The 14,891-nt window shown below is 38.7% G+C and overlaps 1 protein-coding gene across 6 annotated transcripts in view; it reads right to left on the reverse strand.

Moving 5' to 3' along the window:
* Positions 1-1,282: 1,282 nt before the first annotated feature.
* Positions 1,283-14,891, reverse strand: part of HELQ (helicase, POLQ like) — a 40,671-nt gene continuing 27,062 nt past the window's right edge. For 3 of the 6 annotated variants that reach the window (XM_064485923.1, XM_064485946.1, XM_010983677.3), the window contains 4 exons: positions 13,987-14,160; positions 11,768-11,881; positions 10,777-10,911; positions 1,283-7,636 (listed from right to left, as the gene is read on the reverse strand). In XM_064485923.1, coding sequence (XP_064341993.1) covers positions 7,529-7,636; positions 10,777-10,911; positions 11,768-11,881; positions 13,987-14,160 — 531 coding nt within the window. In that variant the 3' untranslated portion in view covers positions 1,283-7,528. Of the gene's footprint in view, positions 7,637-10,776; positions 10,912-11,767; positions 11,882-13,986; positions 14,161-14,891 lie in introns of those variants that run through there. The other 3 variants (XR_004130733.2, XM_064485928.1, XM_064485930.1) reach the window with 3 other exon arrangements.

Raw genomic sequence — 14,891 nt, forward strand, 5'->3', positions numbered from 1 at the left:
GCTGCCATAAAGTCTCTTTGGGGTGGTTTCCACTCCCAGGAGAGAGACTAAGAGTAAATCTACCACACATCCCCTCTCCAGGGGTGTTTCATGACCATGAAGAGGACAGACAGGCCACTGTACCTGCCTAAACAAACATTATTACAAACTTTCTCATCTCACATTTATTCTCCTAAAAATCCATTTGTCTGTCCTAAAGAAATGCATTTATTCTTCCCATAGAAGCTGTTAGACATGTAAGCCTCCAATTTTAACCAGTTAACTAGCCATCTGCTTCTTTTCTTGGCTTCTGTGGGTATACCAGTAAAACTTTTTCTCCTGTTACTCTTTGGTCAATTTAGTTCACAGGTCCCAGGCATTAAACATAAGTGAGGAGGGGGAAAAGTTTTTCCTTCCCTATAATGGTTTTGGAAAAGAGAGCTATTTTTTTTCATTTGTGGCTGTGTGGCTTGACTTTGTACCAATGTAAACATCCCAGCACATTATCTTAACAAGGATGGGTGATTCTGCCCAAAAAAGGCTGATCATTAGTGCTGTCATCCGATTCTAGCAACTGCTGGAGCGCATGTGAACCCCAGATGTCCACAGTGACCCCTCTCTCTCTTCCACAGGAGTAATGGGCAGCATATTCAGTTACATTATTAAAATGTAGATGTTTGCACAGGAAGAAGAAAAGAATACATACCGAAGTGTCAGCATGAGTTATTTCTGGAGGAGACCATTTATGAATTTCCTTATTTTGGTTTTTCTTTATTTCCTAAATTTTCAGCAGTGAATGTTAGTATTATAATGAAAAAAAAAAAAAAAAGCTCTTTTCTCCACAATAAATATTTAAAAAACAAAAGTAAGTAATTAAAAATAGAAGATAGGCCATGTCCTCGAGACCACTCTTGTGAGCTGGGGATTTTGTTGTTGTTGTTTTTTTTTATTTTTGTTCTACCTTCTATCCAGATTTGACATTGCTTTTAAGTATTTCTTGCACATTCAGCACTCCTTGTTCTTTGGATGGTTATGCAGGTAGCAGAAGGTAAAGCTGTTTCCTCTGGGATTTTGCAATCTATGCAGAGGTTCAACATTTGGTTTCCAAACCTGAAGCCAGAGTTCATTTTATTTCATTTTATTTTTCACAAAAGTACACAAGCTAATCACTAGAGCCCAGCTATGGGAATTATTTTTATTAAGTATAGCTCCTATTAGTAAAAGAAAGGAAAAATTTTGAAAGGAATAGAATGATTTCTTTGAAGGAATATGAAACAGCAAAACTTCCTTTTGGAACAAAGGAGATTTTTTAAAATAGATTTTATTCTTTTAGAGCAGTTTCAGGTTCACAGCAGAACTGAGCAGAAAGTTTGGAGAGTTGGCACATAGCCCTCCCCACTCACACATATATACTCCCCTACCCTCAACATCCCTCATCAGTGTGGCATATTTGGTACAATCAATGAACCAACATGGGCACATTATTATCAACCAAAAGTGATTTTTAAGATCACATACAAGTTATCTGAAAACAATATTATTGTTTATGATAATTTGGTTAAGGACAGGTTATAAGAACATTTAACCAACAGAGAACTTAATCGTGAAGTGAATCAAGATGAAAGGAAAGTAACAACAAATTGGTGTGAAATACCCTTATCAGAAAACCACGGAGCAATGTGTGTCTCTGACAGTTTGCCCTTTAACCACTCTCACCAACTGGCATTTGGTGGAGAAACAGAATTAAAAACAAAAGTCTCTTCACAACCCAGAAAACCTCTTTACAAAGAAGAAAAAGGAAACAATTGGATCAGTGAATAGCATAAAGTAGGATGTGGAGTGCATGTCAGTCTACCCGCTAAGAGGTGGTGGAGACAGGAAGCCACCTCATTACTCACAGCAGAGATGGTGCCGTCCCAGCGGCAGGTCGGCTTTGCAAGGTGCAGTCGGCGTTTGGGGGGCAGATGACCGCGAGGCCTGTCTCCTCCTGGGAAAGTGGGAGAGAGGATGCTGTCTTCCTTGACGAAACATTTCATAGAGATGGCTCCCAGGTCTTTGTGAGACCAGCAAGAAGCTTATTTAGCCATTTAAAAGATTTACATACGTTTGAAAGAGACAGAGAAAGAAATTCTAAAATGGTGGTAGGGAGGGTCTTTCTGACAAGAATTAAGCCTCTTATTCACCCTCATACATACTGTGGGGTAATTACCAACTCACTTAATTTGTGTCAGATAATGAGCAAAAAAAAAAAAAAAAAAATTCAGCAAATGTCAAGTTTACAGTTTTCCCTTTTTGGCAAAACAGCAGAAACATACTCTTTTCTGACTGCCTAGACCAGGATTTTTTGAGTGTGACTATTAACATTTTGGGGAACAGATAATTCTTCCTGGTGGGAACTGTGCTGTGCTCTGTAGGATGTTTAGCAGCATCCCTGGTCTCTACCCACTAGATGCCAGTAGGACATCCCCCACATGTAACCGATGACAGCTAAAAACGTCCCGGGTGGCATGGGGACTGGAACCACCCGCTACTGAAAAGTACTAGCCTAGACAAATTGTCAAGACACACAACCCAAACAGATAGTTGAGCCTCGACTGGTTGGGGATGTCCGTAAGCCTTCTGTTCTCACTACATGAGCCTTGCCTGATGTAGTCTGCTGTCTGATGCATGTTGCAGTAATGTTTGCTGATGCATGGACAGAACACTGCCATTCTCAGATGAACTTAGACCCAGTCCTCTAAGTGGAAGACATCTCTGTACCAGCCCAGCAGCCAGTCTCCTTTTTTTTTCCTTCTAAATTTAATAACAACATTTTGATTATCGTTCTCAGTCAGGCCAGGGAGGGGGGTTATGACCCAAACCATTGTAGCATTAGGAGTTGTCTTGTAGGCCTTGGATATGTTCGATCGCTCATCCTTCTAGCTGCCATGAAAAGCATGAAAGAGGAATTCTTTTTTGGTTGGTTTTACTTAGCTGTGAGGATAAGCCTGACGAATGGAAGCAATTGTGGGGGGAGGGGAGGGAAGCAGAATTAAGATAAAAAGAGACAGGTTTTTTCTGGGGAAGAAAATTTGAGTCCTGAATCTAGCCATGCCTGAAGCCATCTTCTGAGTTCTTTGTTTATGTCAGTCGTCCAAGCCATGTTTGGGAATTCAGCAAGCAAGTGGCACACAGCACTTGCACACTCTCCATGCTTTCCTTTTTCCCCCAAATGGATCAGGGAGATGGTCTTAACATCCTCTTCTAATCTCCCTCAGCACTGAGCTTCTACCTCTGCTCTTAAGATCCACCCCTTAATCATTTTGTTATAGTTATTTACGAGGATGCCTTCTCTCTGCTACTAAGCTACATGTTTCCTAAGGATCGGATCCTGTCAGACTCACCTTTACATCCTCTGCTGTGCACAGGTGACCCTCAATAGAAAGTGTAAGTTGTGTAAAGCAACTTCAGCAGGTACCAAACTCTGTGATTGACATGTTTCCTAAATTGATACCCTTCTAGTTTCCACAGTAGGATAAGAGGAAGATTTTCAGCAGTGTTCAGATTCTGGAAGCTGGCCCCAATATTTCCCTTTAGCCCTCTGGACTCCATCTTTCTTCTCTGTGTTTTTCCTTACTCATGGCTATGGACACACACCATGGCCAGACAGCTTAGTTGTTACTTCCTTTGCCAGCCAGTCCATGCTTCTTGAGTTCTTACTGTCCTTAAAACATTGATTCCTGTTCTTGCAAAGAGTTTAAGGATGGCTGACAGTGGAAAGGCCCTGCAGGTGGTGAGGAGAGCCATGCTGTGACTCTGTTTTATCAGAGAGGGTGCAGTTTGGAAAACAGAGCCCATCCCAAACAGTTCAGTTGAGGGAATATGATGTAGACAACTAATACAAAAGTGTGGAAAAGTCAAATGACACAGAGGCAAGCCATATAGAGCAACAATGGAAAGCTGCTATTGCCTGCAGGGCTAGAGAGATCCAGGAAGGAGGTGGTCCCTGGGGGAAGGCAGGAGTCCAGGAGCCAGGACCTCCACCTTCTGTGGGAACTAACCGCACAGGAGGCCGCCCGAGGAGCTGAGGCCACAGAGGAACCATCTCGCAGAAGCTGGAAAGTTGAAGGAGACAGAGCCAGATGCGCTGCCCTATCTTCTGCCAGTGCCTCTCATTGGCTGGTTGGAAAGGAAAAACTTTTCCTCTACCCTCTTAGGTTCAGTACCTGAAGGACTGCGAATGTGACTGACAAAAGAGAAAAGACAGAGTTTATTTGCATATACTTGGGAGGGCTCAGCAATGGGTAACTCAAAAGGGTGGTTAGAATTTGTATCTCAACTAGTAAAAGAAAGGGAGGGCGGAGAAAAGACTTTTATGGGAAGAACAAATAGGTTTCTTTAAGAAAGAGAAAAGGGTTTTTAGCAGAATGAAGAGGAGATTAGAAAGTTTGTGAGAATGTCTTGGAATCATTGGAACCATTTCCCTACAATTTGAGCAGAGACCAGCCAGGGCACCTGTTTCCAAGAGCGGAATTCAACTTTCTTATTCAACAGAGATCACTGAAGTTCACTGTGGAAGAGGGGAACTCTGGGATGGGACGCCTGGTCTTAGCCCGTCTAGCCGTCTGTATCGGATAGAGGAATCCAGCTGACTACTATGGATGAGTGGGACCACTAGCCATTAAGAATTAGTAACACACCAATTACACATTTGGACTAAATAATGGGAAGAACTCCTTCTCTGCTGAATTGACAAGAAGTTTCGGCAGCACCTGCTGGAATATGCTCATTCCGAAGGAGAAGATAAAAAGGTCACCTCACAAGTCAGCCTCCACCTAAAATACACGCTGCGTTAGTAACAGGAGGACAGATGCAGCCCCTGTGAGCTTGTTCTACACGTGGTACCTCTGAGTGAGGCATCACAGTGTCCTCACCACTTCCTGCTGTGGACTCTTGGCCTTCTTCTGTGCCTGTCTCAAGGACTTTGAGCCTCTCCTGCAAGAACTCATGTTCCTCCAGCCCAATATCTTGGCAAAGGTGAGCCTTTTTGGCAGCAGGGCTGTAAATGATAGTAGGTGCTGGAGTAAATCGAGGAAGCCAGGGCACAGGGGAAGGCAGTGCCCAATTACTGACAGCTGTTAGAGCCTCGTTTCTCTGCATTTTAGTTTCCCCAGCAGAATGGCACAGACGCTGCCATCGTTAATACTTAATTTTGATTTAGAGTGTCTGCACGGGCTGGAACAACTAAAGTGCAGCCTGTTGACTATAAAAGTGGAAGCCCCCTCGAGGTCATTCTGGACTGCATCAGCTCGGGCCCAAGTGATGGATGAACGCAACTTTCTAAGGTCGTTCCAGTTTCTGAAGGCTTCCTCTTCCTGCAGGAGTCTTGAAAGGTGAACTTCAGAGCTATATGAAGAGCTGGACTAATTCATGCAAAACTCCCTTCCTACTCCCCTGTGACCATGCTGAGAAAAAACCCAAGAACAAATATTAAAGACCAAGACCTTGGTTTCACAATACAGATGGAAGGAAACCAAACATCAATCTTAGTGAAAGCCTGCTTTAAAGTGAGCCAAATGCATCTATTTACCTCTCCCCTCCCCCCAAAAGTATACAGTGTTGTATGTCAATTACATCTCAATAACATTGGAACTAAAAAAAGAAAAGAATGACTTGAAAAAAAAGAATGATTTAAAAAAAAACCCTAAAAAAAACATGTTGATTATATATTAAGTTCTTAAATGTATTTTGAATGTTTTTATTCTACACTCTTTTCTCACTAATCTGCATTTCTCTTCTTCTCTAGAGCTGAACTGTTTCAATTTCTTTCCACTTTAATATCTTTTAGGACACATCTCCCATCATTACCCTTGGTACAGCCTTTCGACTGAACTGACCTGGAGAGACACTGACTGGGGGCGAGGGAGATGGTCCTGGGCTGCAGATACAGGCATTCTAGTTTCTGTAAAAGTACCCCACTAACATGCTATCTCTAATCTTAAATTAATACATTAAATTGGGATTATTGATCAGCCTCTTATAAATTGGTTAGGAAGAATCAGGGCTCTCTTACAGCCTTATTCACTTGGGGAAACTAATAAAACCTGGGTTTCCGGATTTTAAAGCACTGAAGACTGGACCATGGACCTCGGAAGCATACTTCAGTGGCTGCACACAAGCAGCCAGCAGGTGGGCCAGCTGCTCTTTTACAGTCTTTTTAGCTGTAACAAATGGAATCTGTGCAGTGCAGCCCGGGAGTCCACCAGGACATCAGGATGCTGTACTGCGCCTCATGTGAAGGGGTGAGGTGTCATGCTGGGGACAGAAATGCCAGGTGAAAGGAATACTCGCAAGAGACAAAACGGACAAATTCTACCAAGACAATACTGTATCATGGTTAAGAGCACAGACTTTAGATTGAGATTGCCTGGGTCTAAATCCCTGCTCTGCAAATTACTTTAATTTTTTCAGCACCATTTTTTCCAACAGCATTTGCTCACTTTGTGTCTTGGTGTCACATTTTGGTAATTCTCATAATATAATATATTACAGTAGAGTGTAAACATAACTTTATATGTACTGGGAAACCAAAAAAATTAATGTGACTCACTTTCTTGCAATAATCACTTTTTTGTGGTATTCTGGAACTGAACCCACAATATCTCTGAGGTGTGACTGTATTATACATGGTCTAAAATGTTAAGGCACAAAGAACTTAGACAATAGATCTATTTGAAAAGTTTCTCTCAGACAGGTAAGGAAAACTGACTAAATCAGTTCAGTACTTATAAATATTGCTAGTTATAACCTTCTAGTTTAACCAGTCATCTACATTTGAGCTGTGGATCTGAAAATGGAGTGGGGAGAGGCAATATTTAAGTTGTGTTTAAAGAGAATCTTTAAATTGTTAATTTGAGTAGTATTCACTTTTCACAGAGGTTCTTACTTTCTGCAGTAAACTGTGGTAGGTGCCATGTGGCATATAAAGATGATAACAAAGGTCTTGGCCCTCCAGGAGACTTCAAACCAGTAGCATTAAAAAAGGCAGGGGCGTTAAGTGAGAGGCTCACAATACTTAAGAGGGAAAGAACCCATGTACTGGGCGGAGATGAGGTTGAACTTGGACAATTTCATAGAGGAGACAGTATTTGAGAATTTTTAGTTGACACTTAAAGGATACAGTACATTTTAAAGATAATTTTCCATGCACTGGGAATAGCCGAAGGCAGTTAGGAAATGGAGGGTTTGGAAATCAGAGAATTCTGAGATTTCAAGTAGTCCGGCTTGAGGAAAGAAATGGGTAAGAGAATAATGAAGAAAGATCTGGCCACAAGGGCTGGGGATGTGTCAAAAGAGCTGGATTTCACTTTGTGGCGGACACCAGATTTCTGAGCAGAGAAATAAGGTGCAATTATTTATGCAATTATGGTTGAGAGGTATATTCACACATCATTCATAGGTCTTAATATATAATTAAAATGTATTTTTTTCATTTATAAATTAGAGAGAATCTTTAATAAAACATATGTACAATGAATACTTCATATTTAAAAATGCTGGTCTAATGACTTCACGCCTTTTCAGTGGGGAAGGCCTCGACACCAGGGAAGTCAGGAGGTGGTCGCAGTAACTCCTCTACTTCTTCCTGCAAGGCCTCTGCTTTTTCATGCAACAGCATCTACATACAAAACCAAGACATGAGAGAAAAATATACGTTGCTAGAGAACTGCCAACATTTTACCACTATCTATTAGCAACCGAATCCTTACATATCAGCAATCTAGACATTAAACCTAATAATGAGACTGAAAAATGGCCACTTAAGAACAAGCGATTATAGTAAATGAAGCTGAGGCATTTAGTTAAAGCCATTTTAGCTGATCGCTGCATTTGGTATACTAAAAATAAGGGAGCTTTAATACTCTCAAAGATTTGTTTTATTGAAGACTCAGCCACATAAAAATTAACTTTTAATCTATAAAATTTAAGACAATTTTGCAAAAATTTAATTAGTTCTTGAAAACATTATCCTTTATATATGCATTTTATTATTCCTCAAAGTTTAGTATGCTCTCTTTTAAAAATGTATCAGTGTTTCAAAGAAAAGTTTAACTCAATCTCTTAAAATTAACTTCAAAAGAAGCATAATAAACAAAAAAGTATTTCTAAACATGACACAGAGTAGATGTCAATGAGTATTTGCTGAATGATTTTTCCCCTTTCCTTAAAAAACCAGAAATAAGCTGTTGGTATTGCTTCCAGCTGGGTTTTGTGTATATTGGTGTGAAATACTTGCACTACTTCTCTTACAACATTTTTGTAATAAAAAAACTTACCAAAATCACATAGAGAAAAAAACCCACTCTCTACCAATCTGATATAAAGTAGAGCATTAGGTGGCATTATATACAGGAGACTAAAATATAATTAGGTAAGCTTTCCAGTAGTTGAGGTAATGATGACCATGTGAAATGAATCTCCCCACACATCCTGTAAGCACTACACACATCAGCAAGAACAAGTAAACTACACAAAACTCACGTGTCAGCGTTACTAGAATAGACATCACTTACTAACATCAAATTACTTGTAGTGTTGTTTACCTCTTAAAAGCCAACTAGTAACCTCTGTTACTAGTTACTACTTCTTTACATTAAACTTCCCTGTTCAAATTACTGTGTAGTTTCTGTTCCTAATGATTAGACCCTGATATACAGCCCGAGAACAAGAAAGCACTCCAAGAACGGGGACAAGTCAGAAAGACAAAGGAACCAGCTTGTAGGGGCTCCTGCTGGCCAACTGAGGCCCTTTGAGTACCAAAATAAGTAATGATAATAATGGACTGTACCTCATTGAATAAGTATGAAACCATGGTTCATTCTGATACAAATAAATGAATAAATAAATATATGATGAAGGAAAAGCTTTTCCTCATAGTAAAATGCCAATAAATGCAGACGGAATAATGGATTTAGAAAATCATCATTTGACAAATATCCCAGAAATAACTGAGTCAGGCAAAAATCACTGATGGATGCTAAAGCAGTTATGTGAAAGCTTGATGAAGAATAGGGCATCTACATAGTCTCCAAGTATCCATTCCCAAAATACTAATTACAAAGGGAAAAATAACTTTCCAGTTAAGAAACTTGCCAGACGACACTTTCTTAACCAAATGATCAGAGTCATTATCAGTGATGGGATAAAGTGACATCCTATGGCTCCTGATAGGATGGACTAAGGACACACATCATTTTTGTGGCATTCCTGCAAAAACCTGTTTAACCTTAATATAATCCCAGCTGGTTTCCTGATTTCTATTCTTGCTTCCCTATCTGCAACCTCTAACTCACTCTTCTACTCAAAATCCTGCAAGGAGTATCCATTTTTTATTGTCAAGCTGGCTGGAAAGCGGAAGGGGTGGTGGGAACGACCATGAGATGGAAGCCACGTACTGGCTGAGCGATGAGATAGAAGAAGTATGGGTCCCTAGACACACCACTGATTCCCCACATCAGCCGTGAACTGCTTGTGCTCAAAACTGTCTAATAAACTTTTGACACTGATAGTCATTTATTTTGGCCATTGTTGCCGCAGCTCCCTTTGTATCCTTAATAATATACAGTCTGACACCACAGTCCTGCTCTACTACTTACTGACTGGCTGTGTTTTCTTGGATAAATCACTTAATTTCTTTAAATCTCATTTATTTATTTATTCAAATATTTGCTAAACTTGTACTACAGGTTAGATACTGTGCCAGATGCTATAGCAATGGAAACAACTATAACTTCATCTCTATCAGCCCAAAGAGTGTCCTCATCTGTAGACTGAACGTAACACCGACTCTGCCTACTTCAGAGGACTGTTGCAAAGATAATACGGTAATACAAACAATGTGAGCACCATTCAAAAGTGTAAGATGTAAGTTTACTTTTTAGCTAATTCTGATGTATATAAGATGTTAAAAAAAAAAAAAAGAAAACTAAGCAATTTTAGGCCACAAAGAAAGAACTACAGTTGAGATCAAGAAGGAAAAAATCCTAAATGCGGTGTGATAGATTTATACACATGGAGCAGGAGCTTAATGACAAACTGGACTGTGTCTAGCAAAGGGTAACCAGGATAGTGAATGGTCTAAAACCAGATTATTTACTACAGATGAAAGAAGCAGAAAAGAGAAACCCTTGGAGACAACAAGAGCTCTTTTCAAATATGTGAAAAACTACCAAATGAACAAAGGAATAGCCTAGTTTCACAGGGGAGTACTATGACACCATGGTAGACATTTTAAGGCAAAATTTAGCCTCATTATATTAGGATGCTCTTTGTAACACTAAGAGTCCAAAAATAGAACTACTTAATTTCTGAAGTTGTAAGCGCCTTGTCAGTGAAAGTGTTTAAAGATGGGAAGACCAGATGTCAGGGATGCTGAGGAAAGGACTTCTGTGAAAAGGGTAGGAGGAGGCAGAATTCAATGAGTTCCAGAGTTCCCTGTACTTCAGTGAACTCTTGAAAGTGTCTTTATTTTTTAGGAGGTCCTTGTCCTCTTTTTAGCAGGACTTGTATCATAACAGATGCACTATTTTTATCCATGTATTGTGAGCATACACTTTAGTGTCTATAGTTGAATGCTTTCGTTTTTGTCTAAAGTATAAGGTGATGACACTACAAAATACCATAAAGAGGGGCGTGAGGGGTATACCTCAGTGGTAGAGTGCATGCTTGGCGTGAACTAAGTCCTGGTTCAAACCCCTGTGCCTCTGTTAAGGGGAAAAAAAAGTATCATAAAGGTTAAAAAATGGTTTGTTCACTTACCTTGGCTGATGAAACAATCTGCTTGGCCTGGCGTCTTGACAAATGATCAATCGTCCTTATCAGCACTTCAGGATTTGCATTAGCTAAGTACATTAGACTTTTATAACCTGCATTGTATAACTGTTTTGCTCGACTCTGAAAAGTGTAATAAAAATAATTAGGGTCAGAATTTGGGACTAGGAAAAAATAATTAAGTGTCTTATTGAGGGGAAAAATTCATTTGCAAGAGCTAGGAATAAACGAAGATAATAAATATGAAAATGTAACACATCAGAATCCTGAGGAATTTTAGATGCGTTTGGGTGGTTTCAATTTGACTGCAAGACAGCTAGCTTTCTGTGCAGCTTAAGTCAACTGAGGTGTGTTGCAATCAGAAATGAGAAACCCATTAGGGCACTTAGGCTAGGGGCATTATTTCAGATCCCCAAGCAATCCCTGAGGGTTAGGGGTATGTGCGTGTGTGTGAGTGTGTGTCTGCTTTCCCAAGCAGAATTCCTCTAATTTAAAAATTGAATAACAGAAAAAACTGCAATCAAGGGTTGGTCAAAAACAGAAAGTTAAAAAACCAGCTGAGGATACTTTCTTCTCACTCTTTTAGGAAATGTAAATGACCCTCATTGCCGCCTAATCACCACCACCTTAACCAAGCATGTCTACAGTGACAGAAGGTAATTCTTCACTGGAGTGGAGGAAGGGAGGGATGTTAAGAATGAGTGGTAGCACACATACTTGGGGAGAGAGATCCCTACCCCTACTGTTATTTTTTCCCCCCACAATGTGATTTTTCAACAGGACTGCTTTTGGATTAACAGGGATTTCTGGGAAGGCATGTCGGCAATTTATTGCCAAAAAAAAAAAAAAGATTCCCATGATATATGAGCAATAAGGCTATTGTCATCACTTGTCCTGTGATAAGACTTCACATGATAGTAAAACCTGATTTTTCAGTTAGCTGAAATTATCTCAGTTAAAAAACTGGAAAGCTACTGACCTCTAAAACTCCAGTCACTTCCATGAGAGGGATTAGCTCTGCCTTTACACAGTAAGTCAGTTTCTTAGTAAGTTCCACCAAAAGGGCTCTATAAACCCAGAACTCCTCAAGTTCCTGCAGAACACAAAGAAATATGCAGAACTTAAATCTGGTTATTTCAAAATTTCGTTTGCATGGTAGGGGGCTCAGAAAGAATGTTCCCTTCTGTAAATTCTGGAAGTTGGGTTAAGCCAGAGGTGAAAATAACTCCAAGAAAAATTATGAAGAAACATGGCAGAGACTGAGGAATTTGATGAAATGGTTTCAGGATGAGGAAAAAGACTGAAAATTGAAAAATAAGTCAATAAGATTTCTATTCATTTTTATCAAAACATCAGCAAATGAATTGCATAGTTTTTCTTTCCCAAATGACTGAAAACAATTCTTACCTCTGGAAATTTATCCTGAAGATAAGATATTAAATATGGAAGGATTCAAAAGCAAGACGATGGTCAGTGCAGCAATATTCAAAACAATAATAATACTAGAAGCCATGAGTCCATAACTCTTAAAGCCAGGGTGGGGATAAATGGGTATTCATTATATTACCTTGTCTTTTTTAATATATGGTTGAAATTTTCTATAATAGTAGTTTGGTTGTCTTTTCTTTATGTTTTCTAACCTCTGGGTATCATTGTGAGTACATGATGCATGGAACAGCATGAGCTAGTCATTTTGTGACCACTAGGAAAGTAGTCAGTGCACTAAGGATGGCAGCGTACAAAGTGGGAAAGAAAACCTTGCATAACTACTGAACCAATCAATCCCGAACTGCCTTAGCTCTGGCTTCTCTGCTACATAAGATGATCATTTTTCCTTACTCTTTAAATTTCTATGGGGTTTTTCTGTTACTTGTAGTTAAAAGCATATTAACTAATATGATTGGTGTACTATTTTATCCCACTTTCATAACTTTATAAAGAACAAAACAGTTTAAAATATTGAAAATAAATTCATGAGAATTGTCAGGTAGATTGACTCTAGAATCAACCATCAAATTATAGTTGTTTTACAAGTTCAACCTGTAGACTGTTTCACCTGAACAATTCTGTAAGGCTCACGTCCTCACAGTCCTAAGCAAAACAAGGGGATTGAATGTTAGGGAACGCATCTTTAAATATGAAGAACAAACACAGAAAACTTAAGAAAATACATTTTAAAGGCCAGAGGCCAGTTTCTCCTTATTATCCATAATTTTTGTCTACTGATTATCTAGCATGTAATTAGGGAACATAAGCTAAAATTTAAAAATCAGCATAAGTAAAAAGTATTTAGAAACATAAATTTGCTAAAATAATTATTATTCAATCCAAAGCCAAGCAGTTTCGGATTATTTACTCCCTTCATTAGCACATGTGATAGAATTAACTGCTAAATACATACACAGAATATGCAGGTTTAAGGTAGAGCAAATGAAGTAGATTTTAACTTTAGAATTTATAATGAAAAAAAGTTTTTAAAAATTTGAGTATAAAAACAAATATTACTGTGCCACCCAAAAAGAATAAGTTTCAATGCACCAAAAATGGCTTATATTATAAACTCATCAAAAAATTGTCTGGGTAGAAAAGTCTTGTAAGCTTTGTTATGTTATTTAAGGAAATTCTGAAAGCTTCTTTTAGTAAAGTCTTAAACAAATCCATCCCAAATGCATATGACCAAAATTAAGTTTTCTTCTTGATTTATTTTATAAAATACACACATAATGTAGAAACTTAAGCAGTTGCCTGACACTGGAAGCAAAAATGGGAACACAGTACTAGGTAGTCACTGGGTAGCTGCGGGATATTGGTAACACATTAATCAAACGCTTTACATGGTTATCATTCAGGATTAAGACACGCAGAATCTCATACCCCATCAATGCAGACATACATCAATGGAGAAATGTTATTTTAGGATTTGATTACAAAGACTTGAAACTATTAATAGTAGTTCTAAGAGTAGGGATAACTGGGTACTTCCTACTTGTTCATTATATGTTTTAGTTGTGTCATTTTTGTATCTTTATTATTTGTATGTATACAATGTTTTTATAAGTGGATAAAAACAAACATGTTTTAAATAAATTTTAATAATAGAATGAGTCAACAATGAGAATATATGAACTAGTTTTTGAGTTTAGTAACAGTTAAAACAGAAGATGCACAAAGCATATATCAACTATTTAATGGAATTACCTCACAGAAATGTAACACACAAGAGGAGAATGCAGCAGCTCCAGAGAGAAGATTTTGTATATATCCTCGAGGCATATTAAATTTTTCAGACACACTCCAAATGTTGGTCTCTTTGAGCAAGGTATAAAGAACAAAAGACAGGTATAGTCTGTTGACAATGTTCTTGTCCACCTTCTAGAAAGACACAAATAAATTTATACACTGGATCTGCTAAAAATGTACATTACATTCAAATTGGACAAAAGGCAAAGTGAATGAAGTTGTACTACAGGAGAGGAAGGATACAACAGTTCCACAAAAACCAAGTTCTAATGTACGCACTTTAGATTAGTTCAAATTATAATTTTTCCAAGTATAAAAAGAGAGATAAGCCAAATTGTTTCCAATTTAAATTAAATTTCCTTCTATAAGAAGTGTAGTGAGTTCAACTGTCCCCTAAAAAGAGATATGTTCAAGTCCTAACCCCTGGTATCTCAGAACGTGGCCTTACTTGGAAAGAGGATCCCTGCAGATGTAATTAGTTAAGGATCTTGAGATGAAGTCATCCTGGATGTACAAGGGACCCTTAAGGGCCCATCATTCAATGACTGGTACACTTATAAAAGGAGAGGACATTGAGTGACAGAGAAGGTGGTATGAAGAAGCAGGTAGATGTTGAAGGGATGTGTCTACAAGCCAAGCAACACCAAAGACTGCTGACTACCACCAAAAGCTAAGAGAGAGGCAAGGTGGTTTCTTCCTCAGAGCCTCTGGAAGGAACCAATCTTGCCAACATCTTGATTTCAGACTTCTGGCCTCCTAAACTGTGACAGAATAAATTTCTGCTATTTTAGGACACCCAGTTTGTGCTGATTTGTTAAGGAAGCCTTAGGAAAAGAAGACAGGAGGAGCAGCTGGGGAAACCT

This window comes from Camelus dromedarius, chromosome 1 (assembly GCF_036321535.1).
Source record: "Camelus dromedarius isolate mCamDro1 chromosome 1, mCamDro1.pat, whole genome shotgun sequence".
In the NCBI taxonomy this organism is placed as follows: Eukaryota; Metazoa; Chordata; class Mammalia; order Artiodactyla; family Camelidae; genus Camelus; species Camelus dromedarius.